At 34.0% G+C, this 22,329-nt stretch overlaps 4 protein-coding genes across 13 annotated transcripts in view; 1 reads left to right on the top strand and 3 right to left on the bottom strand.

The window, feature by feature from the left end:
• LOC100750096 (catenin delta-2) overlaps positions 1–9,374 on the bottom strand; it is a 49,838-nt gene extending 40,464 nt beyond the window's left edge. For 9 of the 10 annotated variants that reach the window (XM_024371822.2, XM_024371825.2, XM_024371827.2 and 6 more), the window contains exon 1: positions 7,972–8,482. The gene's annotated coding sequence lies outside the window, so the exon portion shown is untranslated. Of the gene's footprint in view, positions 1–7,971; positions 8,483–8,633 lie in introns of those variants that run through there. The other variant, XM_024371823.2, reaches the window with a different exon arrangement.
• Positions 9,375–9,778: 404 nt separating this feature from the next.
• Positions 9,779–11,755, bottom strand: LOC100749976 (replication factor C subunit 4). Its single transcript, XM_003494304.4, has 6 exons — positions 11,544–11,755; positions 11,199–11,474; positions 10,427–10,820; positions 10,240–10,353; positions 9,977–10,060; positions 9,779–9,917 (listed from the first exon to the last, which is right to left on the bottom strand). Exons 1-6 carry the CDS (start codon positions 11,654–11,656, stop codon positions 9,825–9,827), a joined length of 1,074 nt encoding a protein of 357 aa, XP_003494352.1. The 5' UTR covers positions 11,657–11,755; the 3' UTR covers positions 9,779–9,824.
• Positions 11,756–12,495: 740 nt separating this feature from the next.
• Positions 12,496–17,862, top strand: LOC100749858 (tyrosine-protein kinase transmembrane receptor Ror2). Its single transcript, XM_012393001.2, has 6 exons — positions 12,496–12,559; positions 12,644–12,834; positions 12,914–13,175; positions 13,252–13,494; positions 13,763–13,986; positions 14,162–17,862. Exons 1-6 carry the CDS (start codon positions 12,496–12,498, stop codon positions 15,161–15,163), a joined length of 1,986 nt encoding a protein of 661 aa, XP_012248424.1. The 3' UTR covers positions 15,164–17,862.
• Positions 17,863–17,990: 128 nt separating this feature from the next.
• LOC100749619 (RUN domain-containing protein 1) lies at positions 17,991–22,329 on the bottom strand. Its single transcript, XM_003494301.4, has 9 exons — positions 21,838–22,329; positions 21,638–21,731; positions 21,361–21,528; positions 20,806–20,986; positions 20,637–20,731; positions 19,795–20,553; positions 19,618–19,715; positions 19,453–19,547; positions 17,991–19,351 (listed from the first exon to the last, which is right to left on the bottom strand). The coding sequence occupies exons 1-9, from the start codon at positions 21,990–21,992 to the stop codon at positions 19,245–19,247; spliced, it is 1,752 nt and encodes a 583-aa protein (XP_003494349.1). The 5' UTR covers positions 21,993–22,329; the 3' UTR covers positions 17,991–19,244.

Genomic DNA, 22,329 nt, shown 5'->3' with positions numbered 1-22,329 from the left:
GGCCGCAACTCTGATCTAATTACCGACGTACGGGAATTACGGCGCGACTCAAGCAGGGGAGGGGGGAGCAAAAGAATAGCCGTGTAACGCCCACCTTCCGCTCTTTTCCCGCGTTTCCCCCTTCCAACACGTTTGCCTCAGGAAACGCAAGCCGCAGGCTTGGACCGCGGGGTTAGGTTGAAACAGGATCCGCGGAAAAAAGTCCACCACCAAGGATTAGGCTCATCCTACTGACACGAAATAGGAAGGAATCCTTTAATTTCAGCCAACGAAAGGACCTGCGCTTGCTAGCGCTTCTACACATCCGCGAATTTTTATTCTTCTACTGGCGTTTCTTTCAGAATTTCAGAATATTAGATTTCTGCCTAGAATTTCGGGTAGAAACAAACGGAACAAGTCGTGATTTCTACACAGATATCGCATGTGGTTTGCGGTAGTGGTAATATTGGAGCAGTCTTTTCACGTACAAAGAGAAAATTTCTATCGCTAACGTACGACCAGAAGTCAGATGTAGCATAGTATATTCGTTACTACACCTTGAGACCATCTCGTCGAAAAATTTATTCAATTTTTTAATAAAATAAAGTTTGATCCGACCATTTCCAAGAGACACCAGAATACCGCAACCCCTCCCAAAGCGCCTTCAATTCCTCAGGATGCTTCTCTGTCGCGCGAAGATCGTTCAGCAATAGCGACAATAGCTACCCCAACGAGAGGGTGTTTCTGGACCGGGCGGAGTTCGGTGTTCAACTGGGCTTGAAAAGCCCGATAGAGCCGACGGTGGAAACTTTGTCGATGGGGTCATCGTCCAGCGACGCACGACTCTCTTAAATTCAAATTAATCAGACGTAGTCTCATTAAAATAAAATTATGGTCTCTTATATGATTCTAACTAGCAAGGACCTGGACTCTTCGATCAAGACATCACAGCCTCCACTTTTATCGTTATCGAAATGAATTAAAAGAGAGATTTTGGAGAGAAAAATTGAATTTAATCGTCTTAAGGTAAGAATATGTATTCGATTCGTAGCCAAGCTTTCCTGCACTGTCGTCGCTGGGTTGTTACAAGGCTCGGAAAGCAAGAGCCTGGAGCCGCATATAAAATACAATTTTACCACGGCAAACCGACGCGTTGAGATTTGAAACAATAACGAGGCTCGTTGTCTAGGTTGAAAGGTAACGGTAATCGTGTCCCATTCTTTCTTTGGGGCCTCTTTAAAAATTTATGGAATTCCTTTCCTACTCCCTGTCTCCCATGGGACCAGTGCCGGTTTTATTCACCTGAATGGCTCGGCCAAGGTACCTCTCCCTCTCGTGTTCTGCTCTTTTCGTAAATTATACACTCGGTCATTACCAGCAGGCAAACAACCGGACGCGTGCAATTCCTTCTTCGTGGCGCGTCTCGATCCAGATTTAATGAAAAAATAATTGGCCCGATAGTTTGTTATTCGATTTACAAAGGAAAGAATCTTGTTCAGGCGTAATAAGTATCGGTTGAGTATACTGAACGTGATGTCGCGTCGGTGTTTCTTCGTTTCTGGGAACATTAGCCGCAATGCTTAACGAGATTAGATGCAGTCGATAGATATCGCTTCCGCGAGTATTCGGGTTTTCTTTGTCTCCTTTTTGTACTTTCTTTTTATAATTTTTTCTCTTTCAAAATCTTTTATATGGTAATAAATAATAATGCGAATCAATATATAATATATTTGTGAACGAATATACAGATATTTTAAGAAGATCAGCGGATAAACTATACTTTCGTTGCATTTTCTTCAAATGTTACGTCTTGAAAATATATTTCTCAATTTTTGCGTTTGAATTCGATGAAATGACAAAGTTAGAACGACACCAATACTAAAGTTACAGCGATAGCTAGCTCGTATCGTCTTTGGAACCGATTAAGAAAATCGTAGCAATTATCTGTTATCGGCTATCAATTGTAACAAACGTGGCCTAATCGGCGCGGCTCGATACACACCCTGGTTTTTCTCGTTAAGCAATTCTCAGGGAGATAAAGTTCGTCGATTCACGGGAGAAAACAGTCGGCATAGTCTCGTTTTCCTAATGCAGCGAACAAAACGTTGCTGCGAAAGATGAAAGAGATAAGCTCCCGGTTTTTGCAAAAGTGTAGTTATGCTTATGCTCCGGTATAGCCATCAACTTATATATCTCCTTTTCGTGCCCTTCAGTTATGAATTATTCGTCGGTCCGATCTGCGGTATCCGACAATTTCCTCCATCGATCCGCGGTGATCCAGTTTAACCGATTTACATGCTGACAAGGCATTTCGGTGGGAAAAATCGGGAATTCGTTTGGGGTAATTGATGAGAAGCATTTGTGATACCCTTGGACGATGCATGCGGTGGTATGAAGGAATTTTATCGCGAAAACGGAACGAAAGATGAAATAATATGTAAATCTAATCAGTGAAATCTAGGTTAATGCAAATTGAGTTGTGCGCTTCCTTCAGACTAGCGATTCCCAACCTTCGTTGAATTGTGATCTCTTTTGTAATAGCTAAATAATCTGCACTTGCACAGCTTTTCTTAATTACTTACTAAAAGATGTGGTTACTCCTCCTCTAAAATTGCACATTTTTTCATCAGAAATGCGTCTGTCTTAAGTAATAATTCTATTATCTTCCTAAGCCATTTTGCCTAAACGTAAAAATACAAACACGGAATAGTCGCGTCAATTTCGTGTTAGGAAGAGATAATCGAAATAATGCAACATATGATATGCGACAATAGTAGTAAAAATGTGAGACAGCTTCAATTTGCGAATTTATCAGATCGTATAAACTTTATTATCTATAAACATAGATATTACACGACATATAATAATATCATGGAATATTAAAATAATGAACGTGCAATGCAAATCACATTTGTGAAACAACTCAAGAATCTACAAAACCTCCGTTCTGGATCGTTCTCTGTATACTCCCACAGTTCGTAAATATCGTCAAAAGAGAGAACCCAATTCAAGGTTGCTCACAAACACTCTGTACACTCTGAACTTGCAGGTCGCTTCAATCAAACGATTTCTATTCTCACAAACACAGTACAAAAGAAGACGTTCTTTCGCGGGCACAAGATTCACGAAGAAAGAATGCAATTACATATCTGGTACGTTCTGAGAACCAAGAGGTCGCTCCTCGACGCGGTGCATCAGTGACCAAACAATTCTTCATCACTGAAAGATGCGTCGATTCGCGTCGTTATATTAGATCTAACGCGGTAAGTAGTCAGTAATCGATTTAATAATTCGACCGGCTCGATTAACTGACCGATACAACAGTCACACATGTGACAGTGATAACGTCATTTCCGCGGCGAACAATCACCACTGGTCAACGTTTCTGTCGGTTCTGAACGCTGAATATATCTCAACGGGGGCACGGAATCTATTCGTAGCTCGAAAAGGGGACACCCAACCGATTCAAAGCACCGTCACGACCACTGATCATTCGATTACGAATTAAATGCACAGTTGTTCCGTGAAGCGATCGAACGATACTTTTCACTTCGCCCTCTCAGAGGGAGTCTTTTCACCGGTTCAGTGGTTCCGTCGATAGGCACAAGGGACATATTGCTACATACAACTGCATTTGCAGGAAGTTGCAAAAAGCTGGGGTAAAACTTTAGAAACGCTTATTAAGATCTTCTGCTTCTTTTCACGATATAAACATGCTTTAACAGTTTGATACCTACTTTTGGAAACACCATGTATGCCTACGACATACTTCTGTCTCGTGAATCTAATCTTGAATAGCGAAGACTACGAATCGCTTTCTACGATCTTTGATACATGCATACCTACGATGCTACAGATAATTGAATTCTAGATCAAAGTTCTGTGTGTCTAGATGAGAACCGTGTCTTTCTAGAAACCTAATTATCAGTCCATGCACTGGAATGTTTAACATATACCATACCTACCATGGAGAAAGATAAGCGTTTTGGAAGTAGTTTTAGATTCAAGTGGTAAAATTAGATTAGTATCTGCTACACTCGAACGATACAGAGAGTAATATTCCCTATGGATTATCGTAAGCCACCGAAAGTCCATGTAACAGAAGAGCGTGTTAACGGAGAAAAAGTGCTAATGGAAATCGTTGGAATTCTCTTCTGAAAGAACACAGCTCACATCCACGAGCATCGTGAAGCCATAAAGCGATTCTTCAGCCACTTTTCAACCTCCCCGGAGAGCAAGCATTCTAGAGCGAGCAACATTGTTGCGCGAGTCTTGGTCCGTGCAGCACCATAAATCCAAACTTCCGAGTGTTCTTTGCATATTGAAATATTTCTACTGAAAGTAGCAGGAAATCTGGCAAGCACGTGGTTGCACACAACGCCAGATACGATAGACTACCCTGAAGCTTGTTTCAAACGGAACATTGTCACGTTTGCGATGCCATATCTTCAGCTGAAAGACATTAGACACGACTGCCTAAACCATACACGAGAATAAGACAGATTTCCTTCATTCTCGCGTATTGCCTTTCGTTTCGGAGCTGAAGTAGAAGCAGATGGAAATCGCAGTAGATCTATCTTCTAAGTACTCTTTCCCTCATAATGACCAAAAGAAAGGTCGTAAAGTGATTCGAGAACCCATATCTGTAAAAAGCCGCCACTTGTTGCCGGATTTTAATATATCTCTAGTATCCTCCATAAAAATGTCCCGAACTATAGGTCACCTTGTTATTGGCCGTTTAAGCAACTTGTTGCGTTGCATTATTCGGGGAAACAGTAACAAGCTCTATCGGGTCGCGGCCGAACCGCGGTGTTCCAGTCAAGCAAGCTTGCGGTTTATCGACATCCTCGGTGAATGCTGAAAGATTATCCTGTTTTGCTACCGTGACCGATGAATCTAGAGATGCGACGAAACCTCTGACTACTGCTCCGACTTGTACTGCTCTGACCGCACGCTCGCTTTTCAAGAAACTACACTTTTCACGATCTCCAGCGAATTATTCATCATCGAACGATAAAGACGGGCGGGATCGTTCGTTACTTTCATCTGTGCAATTAGGCGGCTGAAGCTTATCGTATGTTCCTGACGAATGGTGAAACACGCAGCAGAATTTAGATGCTGATATATACATATGTATGTATATACGTAGTTCGTACATCGTGTATATCTATGCTGTGGAACGATGCAACTTCGCCTCTTATCTAACCGGATATAAACAGAGACCGGGTAGTGTCGGCGAGCAAGGCTCCACGAGATGCGTTCTGAAAGCGCAGAAGCAACTCGCACGATGCGATGCTCACTTTGTAAGCTTTTATTACGAGTTTTCTTGCTAACATAGTTGTTGCAGCTTGGCGTCGCATTAATTCGTAGATATTCTTTCTAACGTAGCTTGTTCGTGTCGATGATCCGGCTGTGTTCGTGTTGATCATTATTTAACTTATATTGTGAATGGACAATATATGTGGCATCCATGGAATCGGTGTTTAATTAAATTAGAATTATTAAAACAATGGTTGATTAGCATCTGAAATCAATTAGTTGTATGCAAATTATATGCTAAATATGATATTATTCTCTAATTAGCTGCGCCGTTATGTTACGATCGTTTATCTGCTTACAGTGAGAAATTAATTTACGATAATCGTAAATCGGCACCCATGTGAATAACGTAGCATTCTATCTGTTTTAATTATCATTGCAATATCGATCGGCATATTATTTATATACTAATATAATGGTAATACGTGTAACGTTATAAGGTGACTGAAAATAAATCTTTAATTTGAACGAATTAGTTCAAAGAGTAATCAGCATTAGCAGCATCCTGTCACTCTATGCTCTGGACAAGAAATTAAATCCTGCGCTTGCAAATGCAGGGTTAATTCATGTTCTCACATTCAGGTCAATATACCTCGGACCAGCATGTGTGCGTCATCAAACGATGTCTCGAAATTTGCTTCCATCTGCATAAAAAAGATACCCACGATTTATGTATATACGTGAGAAAACTATCGTACAATAAAATTAGATAATTTACACGATAACGAACAAAAGCATTGGCACAGATTAACTTTTCTCGCAAATCCTGTATATTTGTTGTAAAATATAACTCAAAAATTTTAAACAGTTATGATATTTATGTCTGTCGTTAGGTCACAATATAGTCAAGAATCACCCTTTTCCAGTTGTATCACCAGTTACAAGATGTTCTACACCTGTAAACTCCTTACCCCTTTTAACTTGAACATATGTAAATATATTGCGTTGAATTATGTTATATGTACGTATATTATATTATATAAACTAAGTAAATAAGTTCTTTAAATTTAATAACTTACTAAAATATATCTAACATGAACGAGGAGAACCACTATCCCTATTTGTAAGGGATGATAAAAAGAAAAATGAATTGATTTTATTAAAATAAACATATGTTCTCTATTCGATATACTTTGTATTGAAGTGTTTGCTTCCTCACAAAAAAATTGTACCCGCGAAATGGTTAATCCCTGTGAAGTTGCAACCATGGCAAATTATATAAGACATGTATCTATTCGCAGTTATAGTTATGCAGGTTATAGTTGACGTTCCATACGAACAAACCTTTCTGCTCCTCTGTACATCAGGCGGTATCAGTAGATGGGTAATACCACTAACTGTTGCAGCGTATATCCTCAAAAGGTCCATAAGTCACGCTGCTGAATGCTACCACTTTGAATTACGTTGGCAAGCATGAGTTGGACGCGCGGCATCGAATGTCGCGTACGCTTCAAAACAAAAACAATACCCACGCCTACTCCCCCGAGAAATGCCATTGTACCGAAGTAACAAGTGCAATTCTGTCCACAATCGACTCGATCAAGGATTTTTTCCAAAAACCAATAATCGAACATAATAGCGGAAACAATATGACAATCGGAAAACTCACTCGCGACGCCAATCATTTCCTACTACCTTGTCAATAGCTCCGATTCTTGATCGATAATAAGTTACATCGACCGTTCGTAATTCGCGAGATCAAGTGTGAGCCATTTAGGAATCAAACTGATGAGTACCATATTTGATATCTGTAATCATTATACTTCATATTTCCCAGTTTTACAGCTACAACTTATCTTAGCAATTTGGCTTGATCAATTTAATTTTTACGTGACTCAAATGTAATATCGCGTCGATATCTGCTTACGCATCATTAGATTAATTTACTTATTGATAAAGATGCCGATTCAAGATTCGTAGATATCGGTGAAAAATTCGAATGACTCAACGATCGTTGAATTAAATATACGCTAGACAGATGTGAAGTGTATTTTAACCATTAACTATTCGAAATGTATACTTTTTTTATATCCTAAAATACTTCCACATTTATAATAACAGATAGGAATAAGATAAAAACGAGAATTAAACATAATCATGTACATATGCAACAATAAAGTTGGATATACATGGTAAACTAAAACAGTTTTGACGCGTTGTTTACCCGAATCTTTTACTTTTGGATTACGCTGTTCTCATTTGGGATAAATTGTCTAAAAGTTAATAACTACTTTCCTATTGTGTAAATCGTATATATAAAAATACATAATTCCTAAAAAGATCAGTTTCTCTGAAATAGTCATATACCTTTACGGTCTAGCGTTTATCAATGCTTTCTTCACGCAACTGCATTTACAGGTTAGAAAGCATAGTCTCGTTAATATTACGACAACCGGCTTTTGATATGTAGCTAAATATGTTATACAATCTTAATTAGAATTAAAGTAATATAACGAAAATAAGTAACTGTACGTAATCATGCTTTTATTTCAATAAAAATATCAATATTATCAACAACACTCACATATTTATAATTGCAGAAATGATTTGTCTTTTAGACAAGCTTGGTAGTTATAGTGTCAAATACTTGTTTTAACGGCAGATGGTATCTGATAAGCAACTAATCAACTTAACCACCAAAGGCCAATTCACCGCTATATTCAAATCGCTCACCTTTTCTACGATATTTCCCACGCCGGAAGTCCCTCGTCACATTCCAAGAAGCTTCGTCGCACGACGTAATATACCGGCGACGAATCCGCAAATTCGTTCCCTCGGCCGGCCGATACGCGTCCCGCGTGTGTCATCCACCCTCTCTGTCCACCGCACGTTTTCTTCCACAACACTGTTTTTTCACGAACACGATTCAGCCGATATATTTATGATTCCTCTCTAAAAAGAGAGAAGATACGGTTACGTGGAAAGTTGAGTCGCACTGTCAACCGTGGTGACGATAATGCTCGATATCATCAAGAGCCTCAGGGACAAACGTAGAAACGAGAGTGCCGGAATACTGAAAAATATTTTCTTGCCGTGGTACGTAAGTATATCCTTTGTCACCGTCGGTCGAACAGCGATTTCATTCGGCACAAAAGGGAAATCACGGAAAAGAACCAACTATTCTGACTCACGCAGAAAAAATTGCACGAATAACACGGCACGTATTCGGCGTTGATAGTTCGACGAGAGCGTGCCGACTGGACGACAATAAAATCTCATGCCAGTAGACACCACCGCCGCCGCCGTTGCAGCCGAGATTTCCTCGCCGGGAAAAACACGCACACACACACAGTCAACCGTGTTCACAAGAACAAGAGAGAGACCCACGAACCTACCGGTGAATGCTGTCTCATACGCCGAAGAATCCACCGTGTGATAATACGTTCGATCGTAGTCGCTGATAGTGAAATCCTCCCGCACCAGGATCTTGTCTCAAGATTCCGAACATCTCCTGTACACACACTCTCCGTCGGATTCTTTCTCTCCTCGGGTTCCTCCCTGTCGTCTCTCTATCTTTATCTTTCTGTAGACACAAATCTTTCGCGCTTTCTTTCTTCCTTTCTTTCCTTCTTTCCGTTGCAAGGCTTTGCTCTCGTTTACTACGAATCGAGTTGAAATCAATTCACACGAGTAACACCAATCAACTCAATGGCCCTTTGGAGATATCCTAGCATCCTGGTACGGGCGTCGTTTCTGCAGCACGTCGTTCGTCTCCGTAGAATCAAATAGACGATTTCTCTGATTCGAGTTATTTGCTCGCGTCTTAAACGTCCGCGACAAAAGACCGAAATATATACGCACGGTACGCGGCCTTTCGAAGAAACGAAAGAATATACGGAGCACTGGCTACACTTTTTTTTCCTTGCCTGTAATTGTTAGACCTGTTCGCAATACGCTTTCGAACGATGCAGGCATGCAGTATAATTTTGTCGGGACTCGATCGTTCACGGAACACGATTTCGAGCGTGCACGTGCGGCAGAGTACGCAGAAACCGCAAGTTTTTTACGGACACATCCCCGACTTGTCTCCTCCTCGCCAACGCCTACACGATACACATTGCACGCAGCAACGACGCCCCTACACGCCGATGACAGTGGTTCTCAAACCGTTGCATAGTTCGCCACCGCTTGCCGATAGGTTGCGCAACGGAATTACATTCGTTCGATCTTGGAAATCGGTTCTTCCCTAGATTATAAGCCTCATTATTAACGTGTTTTAAATTTTATTTCGTAACTGTAATGACAATTATAGTGCTTTTTAAACACATTAATCGAGTACGAAGCTGTCGTTAAACTTATAATACTTTGTTTCGACAATATCTAGTATTATAAAAATAAGAAATTTTCTACATAGAGAAGAATGTGAAATTAGTACTAGGGAAATTATACATATGCAGGGAATGCGACGTTAGTAATGTTGTTTCACTTTACGAGTAACTTCAGTGTATTATTTTAAATAGGCAAAATGAAATGAAATTTATAGAAAAAGTAATAAATATTTATTAATACATTTGAAAAAACAACTTTTATTCTAATTCATAAGCTTTTATAATACCGCAACAAAGATTTATAAGTTGTATATATTCACTTCCACCATCTAGCAACCTATAATTACATTCCTGAAAACAAAAGAAATAATATATAACGCGTAGTGTTGTAAGTAATTTTATAATCTTACCCCCAGTCTATCTGCAATGAGAGTTTTCTGCTTATCTGTTAATTCATTGGAATATATAATTCTTTCACTGAGCTGCTCAATAACCTGTAGAAATTGTTTAGATGTACAAAATATATATATCGTTTTAACTTCTTTATTTTAACTACTCTTATCATTTTAACTACGTAACCGCTTTTGCTCGCGATCGGCAAATGACACTATGCGGAAGACAAGTGTCGTACCGAAGAGGTTAATAAATAATTTATGTAATAAATAAAGCTCACTTGAGATGTAGCATATGCTTCTAACATAAATTGATCAATAAATTCCTCTGCCTTGCTATAATCTTTTGTCTTGCATACATTCATTAAATCATCCAACCATTTATCAGGTACAATCTACAATTATTTTATTATGCCAATAAAGCAATATTGTCTCTATTTACTATTTAAAATGAGAACTGTACATTACCCCAATAATTTCAATGATATCATCAACAGTAATATCGATGCCTTTGCCTTTCAACCTTGTAATGGACTGCAAACACGTTATAGCGCGTCGTAAATCTCCACCCGAGGCTTCGACAATTTTTAATAGGACAGGCTTCGTTGCCTTCAAGTCCTCCTCTTTACATATATATTCTAATCTTTCAACAATTTTATCTTCTCCCAATGGTTTAAATCTGAATTTTGTACAACGAGAAGTCAAAGGTTCTATGATTCTCGATACATAGTTACAAATTAAACAAAACCGGGTACTATGAGATTCTTTTTCCATAGTACGACGAAGTGCAGCTTGTGCAGCATTAGTCATACTATCTGCCTCGTCTAAGATAATAATTTTGAAAGGTGGACAACCTTTCCCACTAAAACAGAAATATTACTATTATACCAAATTCTCATTTAATGTATTTATAATTTTTTGTATATGATGTGCCTCAGATTGTGCCCTTATCATAGAAATTACAAGAACAATATATAGGACTATTAAAGATAAACATTAATTCCTGTCTGCTTCTGATACAGAACCAAAAATTTAAAGCTTGATAATATACTTGGCAACCTGTTCAAAGCATATTGATTTTTAGTTGGCAATAAGAATTGCAAAATTCTTCTTTTGTAATTCCTGATTACAACTATATTCTTTAAATAGTCTGTATACATAGCTCTATTGTAATTCTCAGACCTTTTACTAATCATCATTGGCTTCATTGGTTATAAGATTAATATGATGATGAACATACTCGTCTCTCATACCACCTGCTGTAAGTTGTGCAAAAGATTTGATTTTATCTCTTACAACTTGGATACCTCTTTCATCAGAAGCATTTAATTCTAATAGTCTTTCTTTGTAAAGGCTACCAAATAATTGTCTAGCCGCGGCTAATATAGTACTTGTTTTACCAGTACCAGGTGGGCCATAAAATAATAGATTTGGAAAATCTCCACCTGTTAAACATTGTCGCAATACCTCTACTACTTCTGCTTGTTCAACAACGTCTTCTACAGTTCTTGGTCGGCTATAAAAGTAACAAAATCTTAAAATTTACCAAATCGATGCAATTTAGGTTATATCAGTAAACTATTACTATTTCTCAACCCATGGCGTTGCAGAACCACTATGTTCTTCCTTCGAACGTGAAGTTGAAACTTTTTTAGGCTCACCAGGCCCTAATTTGCCAGTTTTTAGAAATGCCTGCATAATTCTTTTACCTTGAACTTTCCCAAAGAAATAATCTTAAGAAATAAAACAGGATTTGTTCCCGCGCATTTTGTTTCTAAATACTATTGTACCAACATTACGACTAAAAGTTTCCAAAATAAGTTATTCTCATTCTAACTACATATACTTTGCTACTACAGAAATTTCAGTTGTTTTCGATGATATTTATAATTATCATTGATTTCATTAACTTTTCGCAAATACACATGATTATAAATATTTAATATATCATGCAAATTGCAAAAACATATATTTAAAAAATTTGAACGATTGTTCGACTTCATTATCGAATGCAAATACTGTCCTAGTTCCAAATATCTGTTAGATTAGCAACTACTTACATTCGTTACAAAACGAACAAATTTACCATTTATTCATCGTACCAATGTTGTAAATAAAGGAGTGAATTGGCTGTATTAGTTAATTACGCATATGATAGACAAAAACAAGAATTTTCTTAGAACCGTTTAATCATAATTGCTATGCGAATTATGTATTCGATACTATAACTCGGTTCATTGACTTTATTTTTGTTAAATATTCGTACTGCTCATATCGAAAACAGTTTAAAAAATTAGAATCAATAATTGTAATATTCAATCCGTGATCATCGAATACGCGTAAAAGTTCAATTATCGCGTAAAATGGAGTATCAAAATCGATTGTGTATGAAAAAATACTTAATTTACACAATGGATTTGATGCGGTTTAGTATACATTAAATGAATAGTGGCCAACAGTATATTTCTTATGTGAACGAAATTTTTGTTTAAACATGTGATATTTTTTCTTGACGTTCTTTCAAGCTGTATATATAAATGATGATGTTCTGGATTGTTTCTCTGATAGCAATTATTTTGCATTTCAGTTCTGCACAAACTAGTATGTATTTCATACAGTAGAAACATGTAACTCTATAAGAACTCTGTAAGAAATACTTCTAATTTAAATTTCTTGTTTTTGTAGAACCTGAATCACAAGGTTATTGTGCACCATACAATGGTAAGATTTGTAAGAAATATTTAACTGGAATTGGAAAAGTATGGTTCAATGATTCCAATGATAATCCTGGAGGATGGTTGAATGAACGTATCACAACTAATTTATGGGAGGAATTGATACAACGACTTGTTGAACCATGTCGTTCAGCTGCAGAGGTAATTAATTAATGATGTATTAAATTAATAAAGATATAAAGGTATAAAGAGGTATGAAAGGAATATTTAATCATTTTAGAAAATGCTATGTATGTATGCTTTTCCACAATGTCACAACTCAGTTGGTCTACCATTATGTTATGAAGATTGCATGGCAGTACGTCATCAATTCTGTTTCAATGACTGGGCAATGATAGAGGATAACAAACAGAGAGATATTTATATCAGATCAAGAGGACATTTCACATTACCAGATTGTGAATCACTGCCAAAAGTAGTTAAAGGAAAGACAACCTGTTCTCATATTCATCTGACTGATATGAATGAAGAACTTGTTACATGTAAAGCAAACATAAAGTGTTTTCAGAAGCTATTAAATATCTGTACCTTTAACGTTTTAATCATATTTTATTTCAGATGATTGTGTTGAGGGCAATGGTAGGTTTTACATGGGCAAAGTAAATAAAACAAGATTAGGTCTGGATTGTCAGTCATGGAATGCACAAGTGCCACATAGTCATGATAGACCACCAGATGTCTTCCCCCAAATTCGTTATGGAGAAAATTATTGCAGAAATGCAGGTGGAGAAGAACCAATGCCATGGTGTTTTACTATGGATCCTCATATAAGATGGCAACATTGTGATATTCCTATGTGTGGTATGCATTTAATATTTTATACAATGTAATAAGATATAAGTAATTGAATGCATCTTTTTTCAATAGTTAACTCTTTGACAGTCAATGCTATATATACACAACATTGTACTTTGACAAAGTATTCACTAACTAAATATACAGAAATATATTTGTTCTTATGTTAGTGCATTATATCTTGTTTACAAAGATATTAAAAAGCATGAGTTTCTACTGTTTATTATTAAAAGTTTCTACTAATAATAATTAATAAAAAGAATTTTTCCTACAGCCCAAAAAACATTTGATCCTAAAAAGGTTAATGCAGATAATGTAACAAGTAAAGTTTTGGAAATTGATCCTAAAGACCTAGTAATGGTCACATTATTTACTCCAAAGTTTATATTGATATTATCTTCATTAGTATTTGTAATTATAGCTGGAAGTTTATTATCCATTATTTTAAGTCATAGACTTCATAAAAGACATCAAGGATATAACCCTACAGATAATCAGGTATATTAAAAATGATTAACTTCTATTGACTGTATTACTAAATTAATATAATCTGAAAATGTAATGCCCAGAAAAATATTGCTGAGTCTGGTATTCAAAATCATTACAATATCTATAACGAAAACAATAATGACGTATATGTATATTTTATGTTACATTTATATATAATTTCCAGTATGTCGGTATTGATTTAGATAAATTACCGAGCAACGATGCATACCACAAAACGACTGCACAACTTAATCCGAAATTGGAGAAACTCGAATTTCCAAGAAATAATATCATTTATGTTCGAGATTTAGGACAAGGCGCTTTTGGTAGAGTATTCCAAGCAAAAGCACCTGGTCTTGTTCCCGGTGAAGAATTCACCAATGTTGCTGTAAAGATGTTAAAAGAAGAAGCGTCGGATGATCTTCTCAAGGATTTTGAACGAGAAGCATGTCTTCTCGCCGAATTTGATCACCCAAATATCGTCAAATTATTAGGTGTATGCGCATTAGGTCGACCAATGTGTCTCCTTTTCGAATACATGGGTCGTGGTGATTTGAATGAATTTCTACGATCTTGCTCGCCGGGAAATTATATCATCCGAAGCCTAGAAAAGGACGAACATTTTACAGATTCTCGTCTATCACACATGGATTTGATTAATATTGCGCTTCAAGTAGCATCCGGAATGGTGTACTTGTCGGATCGAAAATTCGTTCATCGAGATCTTGCAACACGAAATTGTTTGATTAATGACCAAATGATCGTAAAGATAGCAGATTTCGGCTTATCGCAAAAAATCTATTTACAAGATTATTACAAAGGTGATGAACAAGATGCTATTCCAGTTAGATGGATGCCTTTAGAAAGTATATTGTACAATAAATATACTGTCGAGTCTGATGTGTGGGCGTTCGCGGTGTGCTTATGGGAAATATTTAGTTTTGCGCTTCAGCCTTATTACGGAATGACGCACGAAGAAGTTGTAAAATACATTAAAGAGGGCAACGTACTTCAATGTCCTGAAAATACTCCACCTGCGGTATACGATCTAATGAAGCTCTGTTGGAACAGAAGACCATCGGATAGACCTACTTTCAGAACAATTTATAACACCCTTGATACTATAAAATACAATCTGGAAGCAGAAAATAAGTCGGACAGTGTACCATTGCGTATTCACGTTTGAGCCTGATAATAATTTGTCTCTGAAGAGGGAATTCAATAATTCATATAATTATGAAGTAAGTGATATTTATGGAAAGGTAAAAGTAAGTAAGTGGTAAATTATACTACATGTTACACACAACTGCCTTTGTTACGTTTGTTATGTAGCCTTATTAAATTAATTGATCAAAATATTTATAAAAAATGTGTTAATAGTAACACGTATTGGCTACTATTATGTTTACAAGAATGAATGCACAAATGCATTAAGTTAAATCGGAAAAATATTTTTATTTGATTTATACCTAATTCTTGTAAATATACATATACACTACTAAATCAATTGTTTTCTACAAAATGAAAAATTTCAAATTTTGCTCGATCATATTTACAATTACTAAATTTAAATACTATTTAAAATAATTGTCATAATACTTTTTTAGATTATAAAGCTGCTAACAATTTATTTATTACTAATTTATTTAAATTTATATCGAAACTAAAGAACTGAAGACTGGTATGTATGACATATATATAATCAAGATACTGTATGAGTGTTTCAAAATAATTTTCCACACATACAAATTTTAATCTTCAATTTGCGTTCTGCCTATTGTGATTTCACGCATTCCGTCAACGACTTTTACAATAATATAACATGTTTCTAACTGCCATTAAAAAATAAAATATACATAACAGTCCAATCTAATGCTAAGAATAAAACACAACAATACAAAGATTTCAGTGGTAGTACTACCATTATAGAATATTTATTATATAAGTAATCAGAATCCAAAACTCAATGTGTTTTTTCGAAATAAATAATTGATTAATTTGTGTGTTGCTATTAATATTAACTTGTTTCTATTTACAAAAAGTTAGAAATATGCTTATAAAAAGATACGGTATTGCTGTTAACTCTTCTTAAAAGATTTCATAAAATTTTCTTATACAAATATAAGAATGATGCTTAAAATGTTTGTTTAATGTTTTACCAAAAAAAACTTAGTTTTAAGTGATAAAGGTTCAATAATTATATTGTAAGAATAGTGGATTTTTTGCATTATATTTCATTTTGACATAATTATGAACATACAAATTTATATAATTATTTGTATAAATTTTTAATGCTTGTTATTTCTATGATTAAAAGTGTAGAGATTGATGATACATTTTTTAACTAACATAATTTTTATACTATCTGTGAATATAAAGACACTTTTATCTTTTCCTCTACTTCTTCTTGGTACATTTTTATGAGGAATTGAAGACGAATGTACTAGTTGACCTGATGATTATGGCTATATGCATACATATTTATATGTGTAATTGTATGTACTAGATATATTTGCAATGCTTTTTTTTACTTCTTCAGATCAGAAATATCTTTAGAGACATACATTATGTTATAGAAAACAGACGAACTTTCCTATATATAAATATATATAAAGCAAATAGAAAAATAATAATGTTTTGCTAAAGCCTAAGACAGATAATACTGAATTTATATAACTATGTGAACAATTTGGCTATAAAAAAATGGGTTTATATTTAGCAACGTTATATGTAAACTGTCCTTAATTGTTAGATGTTAGATCGTTGCTGTACCAAAAAACATAGCCTATTTAATGTACGAAAAATAATATCATTAAAAGCTATTATGACAAATGTTATAGTAAGAAGATAAAAAACATTAAGTGAGTGTATACTGTGCAACTGTTATACATAAGATTTGAAAGTAAATCATTACTATGGTGTAAACGGTATTTAAATGAATGTTTTACTCATAACACGATTATTTCAATATATTATTAAATGCAAAAAGTTGTCATAAATGAAGTAAAACTTAGATCGAAATTTTTAACAATTGCGCTTTACTTTTATTTCAACTTTTTGTGATATAATTTAATTTTTTTCAACGAATATTAGAGCTGTCTAGTGCTATTGTTCATCAATGTATTTGCATTCCAATAGATGTGTCACTTATCAGTATTTTCACAAGGATCTGTATGTATATGTTGCAAAGAGCATATTCATTTATGAATGTTCTATCCTATGCTTAAGTACATAGATATGTAAACTAATGAATGTCATTGTCCAGTTGATTTCTCAAGGCAATTAATTAACTCATTTGGTTGAGCATTAACAAATATGATATACTATATGCAGAAAGTGTGAATGCAATGTTCAAATGCTCTTCCACAAATCTTTTTATATATGACTTTTATATTGTGAAGAAAAGACAAAAAACTTTTACCAAGTCTGTGCTCTTACATCTGTGTATTTGTATTCTGTATAAGTAGAGTTGTACGTGATATAATATTACGATAATACGTACACAATACGTATTGTCTACGACCAAGAAACTTCTGGTATTATATACTTCGTTGAGTTCAGATGTGTTATTGACAATGGTAGACTCTATTCTGAATTTTATGTACAACAAACTAATCTAATCTGTAAAAACATAGAGATTCCTCGATACTCTATTTTAAACTTTTAATGAAATTCATACATGTGCAAAAAATAATCCAATGTTGCATCTTATTTTATTGTAAAGAATCATGTTTAACTAAAGAGCTAGTAAAGATTGTGTGCTTTATACTGTGAATATCGAGGAATTATCAATGAAATACTACGAACATGTTGAAGAAGAACTGCTATGAAACTTTTACTGATGTACAACTTTTACAAGGAATAAACAACCAATTTCATATATTCCATAGCCTTTTTTTTTCTTTATTTCCATGAAGAATGCAACATCGGGATGACAAATTATAAAACCAAGTACATTGCTCCATAAATATATTTCCGCATATTTTTTTCAATAAATTAATGTCAAATCATCATTATGTATATAAAAAGCAGATATTTATATTGTATTATACAGTTAACATTCTTAAAGCTACCTTACACATGAAATATCTTATGTAGGCGATATAATAGTCATGTATATCTGCATTGCAGATATGTATATCTAGTATACTATTATTTGAAAATAATCCATATGTTCTAATAAGATGTTTCGAAATCTATACGTTTTTCACATGGAATAATGTTCATAAAATTAGGAATAATAATTTGTTGCTTTATAGAAGAACAAAATATCTGATATTCCTTTTTTCAACTAGCTATTCAATAAAAAGAAATAACTTTTCTTATGATTAACTAAACATGTACACTATACAAATCAATTATAAAAATCTATAAAATACAAACATATTGATAATATATTGTAACATCAAAGTACATTGTTATTAGATTTAGTTACTGTTTCAGTGATACGTTACCATAAAATTATATATCTATCAACTGCAATTGTGTAAAGTGATACTAAAATTAAAAACTAGAGAAGTAAGTATTATGGAATACTAAAAACAACTTTGGTTTATTCTTTGGTTTTTGACAAATATTAATTCTTCATACGAAGTAACATGACTTCTTCTACCCTTCTGATACAATTTAGTATTAAGATCTTAAGTTTAATTACAGTAAAAACCACATTTTTTAATTTTATAAACCTGGTTTCAATTTATGCAAGATTACTTTTTAACTGGTGTAAATAAAAATTCTAGCATTTTAAATTTATTAATCTATCGAGAACGCGTAATGTTAAAAAATGTAGTTCAAAATAATTAGATAATGTATATATTTCAGTCCATATTATGTCGGGCAGCATTACATTATTACCTGTACTGCACTTTATATATCATAAGATCATCATTGACATTTTCATGTGCAACATATGATCATTTTTACTGCTTATACTACAATGTTTTATATTTTCAAAATAAACTAATTAAGAACACAAATTTGAAAAATTTAAATTTAAAATACTGACATTTTAAGTCATTACAGCTACGTTATTGCATGATAAAACTTATTTAATAATAAATACTCGAAAATGACAAAGGAATGTTCTTGACAAAATAAAACTAGAAAATTATAAAAAGTGATATACCATCATATCGTCATAACTTTATATAAAGTTAAAACATACTGTTTGTTATCTATCTAATTGCAGTATTTAGTATCTCGTCTTTGATTTGCTAAAATAAGTACCTCCATACTCTTGTAAATATGATCATTGACATTCTTCGCAATCAAAATGCGTCTTTTATATTCTGAAATTGTCTTACCGCTAGATCAACTGGTAGATCAAATTTATAATTTGTAAGACGATCAAGAGTGTGAAATGCATCTTGAAAACCTGTTTGTAACAATAATATGTGAGTATTGTAACGAGATATATTGCAATTAAAATCTATGCTGTTAAAATCAATATTGCTTCTATATGAATATTTTAATTACCTGTTTTTACAACATAACTCCACGAGGTATAATGATTTTCAAGAAGATATTGACATTGCAAAATAAGTTTTAACCAAACGACAAGTTTGTTAGCACTATAATAAGAGAAACACAAATCTTAAATGCTTGTACGTCGCAAGATGATTTGTAGCAACATTTACTCACTTAAGGGATGCACATATAAATGCCTTAAAATGAGAATCATAACTCCTTTTGTATGGATTATGTGATGCAATGATATTCCCAATTGTTGTTAGTAAACTCTGAAAATTTTTTAACATTTTTAAAGGAACAAATTCGATTAAAAATGAGAGAAAATATTAGCAAATGTAAAATAGCTACCTGTTTAGAAGAAACAACTCTTCCACCTGCTAAATCAAGATTAAAACTTTGGGATAATTTTTGTGCCGGACTGGAATTGTAACGATGGCCGTTTTTAATTTCATAATACTTTAATACTAATTCCCATGCATGCATTAAATTAGAAGCAGAAGAGTTTCTTTGGGGAAAACATCCCACAAATGGTACTACACTGTTAGAACGTGCATCAGACATTAAACCGTGTTGTATTAAATCACGTATGGAAGTTGCTAGATGCTTCCTTACAGCGGATGTTACTCTGGCATTGCAATGTGACATAGAATCTGAATCCGAGGCGTAATCGTTTTCATTAGCGATATCGTCATCTTCCGGGTGACGTTCAGTTTCGGCAATGGTCTCTATAACATGTTCAACTGCAAAATCTAATCTTGTTCTTAAATCGCGCCAATTATGTACAGAATTTTTCTTAAAATTTCTTCGAACTCTTTCACTACCACATCCTAATTGAGACACTATAAACATATGCAACAGGGCTACAACTTTCTTAACAGTATTCAGAGTCTTTGTTCTACTTTCCTCCTCTGTTTTTCTGTTAAACGATTTCTTAGCATATGAAGTAGAACCAGCAGAACCACTGGTATGTACTGGACATGCACAGGTGCAAGCTAAAGTTTCTGTATTGACTTCTCCTTGAAGATAATTTATAAAACGCTCTAAATCTGCAATTTGTGTTTTTAATTGAGATACTAATTGCTCCTTCATTTTCAAAGGGCTGACAATCTGTAAATTATTTTTTAACCTATTTAATTTTAACTCATCTATCATTATTTCCTTAGTAATTTATCTTATATGAAATAATTTACCTGACTTATAGCATAATCTACTTGCCATCTTAAGTCATCAACTGGTAATTTACAAAGATCATCAACATTGAAATTTAACTTTTCTTTTAGATGGTCTGAAAAAATAATGAGATCAACCTAAATTTCAATCAAATAGATGTTTATCTTAATAGTAATCTTTGAAACTTACTGATTATAATACTCTGCCTCTCTAATATCATACTTTGTGGTAAATCTGCATTACCAGTTTCATAAGCATATTTTTCTAAGTCTTCTAACTGAGATTTTAGTTGACATATTAATTCTTTTTGTTTTGTTCTTTGTAATGCCATTTTAGATTCAACATCAACATCATTTATTACACCAGATATCTGTTAAATATTATATACTAAAGTAGCTTACTATCTTTTCTTTTTGTAATTATCATATTATACATATATCAATATTCAGGAATTAAATAAGGATTAAAACATATGGCACGAGATTAATAAATTTATGTACTCTATGAATAGTTTACATATAATGATATTTATTTTCTAATAAATAATATTTAAGATTAATAATGAAAGCGTATCACAGATTTATAAGCATGTTTATTTACAAACAAAGTGAATACAAACACAGATAAAATACATAAAAAATATAAAAATAGAGGAAAGAAATAAATACAAGAAAAAATAAAAAAGATAATACAAATTAAAAGAATAAATAAATTGCAGGTACATTAGATTTTTATGTAGCTTACGCTTTGCTTGCAGGACATTGGAGAAGTTGGTGTGATTGATCTACTATCAAGTGATAAGTTATTTGGAACATCTGGTATTCCTCTAAAAGCAAACTCTTCTAACTCTTTGAGCAACGTTTCTTTTTCATTTGCAGGTGCATCCACAATTTGTCTTAAACGAAATTGAACCTGTGGTAGTCGCAGGTAGATAGATATTAAAGATATTAGATATTTATACTTTTTTATGTGAAACAAATTCATGAATTGTATGAACTGTATTTTTAAACCCATTTAATACCTGAGCAAAGTGGGTAGTCAATGCTATAAGAGATGAATTTAACATCTCCTGTTCTTCCTCAAGCACTTTTAGCCTCTCCATATCATATGATAAGCTATTAGAATATATTAAAAAATGTTTATAAATGAAATATTTTGCTATTTAGAAAGCACTACTATCAACAGCACTTCTGTTGTATCCATCAAAGATTAAGTACTCACTTCTCCATGTTATCAACATATTTATATTCATCGGCAAAGTCATTATCACCATCATTTGCTCCAACAGGCGCCCATCTCTCGCCTGATGGCCTATCACTTTCATCTGAATTTTCGATATCTTCATTCTCGCTACCCTTATATTCGCTAGAACTCATTTTCTTCTTGTTTACGATCCCGATTTCTTTCGAAAATCTTAACTTGCATTCGTAAATTTCTTTATGCCGATTATAGCTAATACGAATGAACGTGTTGTTATGTGATGACTTTTTTTCTTTATTTGTACATATTAAAAATTTGATTTTTCTTATAACACATCAGAACGTATTGCATCTTCATCACGTTTAATCCATTAATTAACTTCTGCGCACGTGTACGAGTAGAAACGTCACTTGTCACTGTCGATTTTGCGCCTGCTAAGGTGCATCCTCATGTTTAGTACTCGTTCATTTTACGAGAAATACATTGCGTTACAATTAATTCGTGTCATACTGC

This window comes from Bombus impatiens, unplaced genomic scaffold (assembly GCF_000188095.3).
Source record: "Bombus impatiens unplaced genomic scaffold, BIMP_2.2 scf_2136, whole genome shotgun sequence".
Classification (NCBI taxonomy): Eukaryota; Metazoa; Arthropoda; class Insecta; order Hymenoptera; family Apidae; genus Bombus; species Bombus impatiens.
Note: the sequence above shows the minus strand (reverse complement) of the source record. Positions and strands in the feature narration are given on the sequence as shown.

Coding starts and splice junctions, on each gene's coding strand:
- LOC100749976 (XM_003494304.4), bottom strand. CDS start 11,656: ATGCAGGCATTTCTAAAAACTGGCAAATTAGGGCCTGGTGAGCCTAAA. Junction 10,821..11,198: donor GCAGGTGGTATGAGAGACGA/GTATGTTCATCA, acceptor TTTCTGTTTTAG/TGGGAAAGGTTGTCCACCTT. Junction 10,354..10,426: donor ATATCATTGAAATTATTGGG/GTAATGTACAGT, acceptor AAATAATTGTAG/ATTGTACCTGATAAATGGTT.
- LOC100749858 (XM_012393001.2), top strand. CDS start 12,496: ATGATGATGTTCTGGATTGTTTCTCTGATAGCAATTATTTTGCATTTC. Junction 12,835..12,913: donor CATGTCGTTCAGCTGCAGAG/GTAATTAATTAA, acceptor TAATCATTTTAG/AAAATGCTATGTATGTATGC. Junction 13,987..14,161: donor ATAACCCTACAGATAATCAG/GTATATTAAAAA, acceptor TATAATTTCCAG/TATGTCGGTATTGATTTAGA.
- LOC100749619 (XM_003494301.4), bottom strand. CDS start 21,992: ATGAGTTCTAGCGAATATAAGGGTAGCGAGAATGAAGATATCGAAAAT. Junction 21,732..21,837: donor TATGTTGATAACATGGAGAA/GTGAGTACTTAA, acceptor ATATTCTAATAG/CTTATCATATGATATGGAGA. Junction 21,529..21,637: donor TGACTACCCACTTTGCTCAG/GTATTAAATGGG, acceptor CGACTACCACAG/GTTCAATTTCGTTTAAGACA.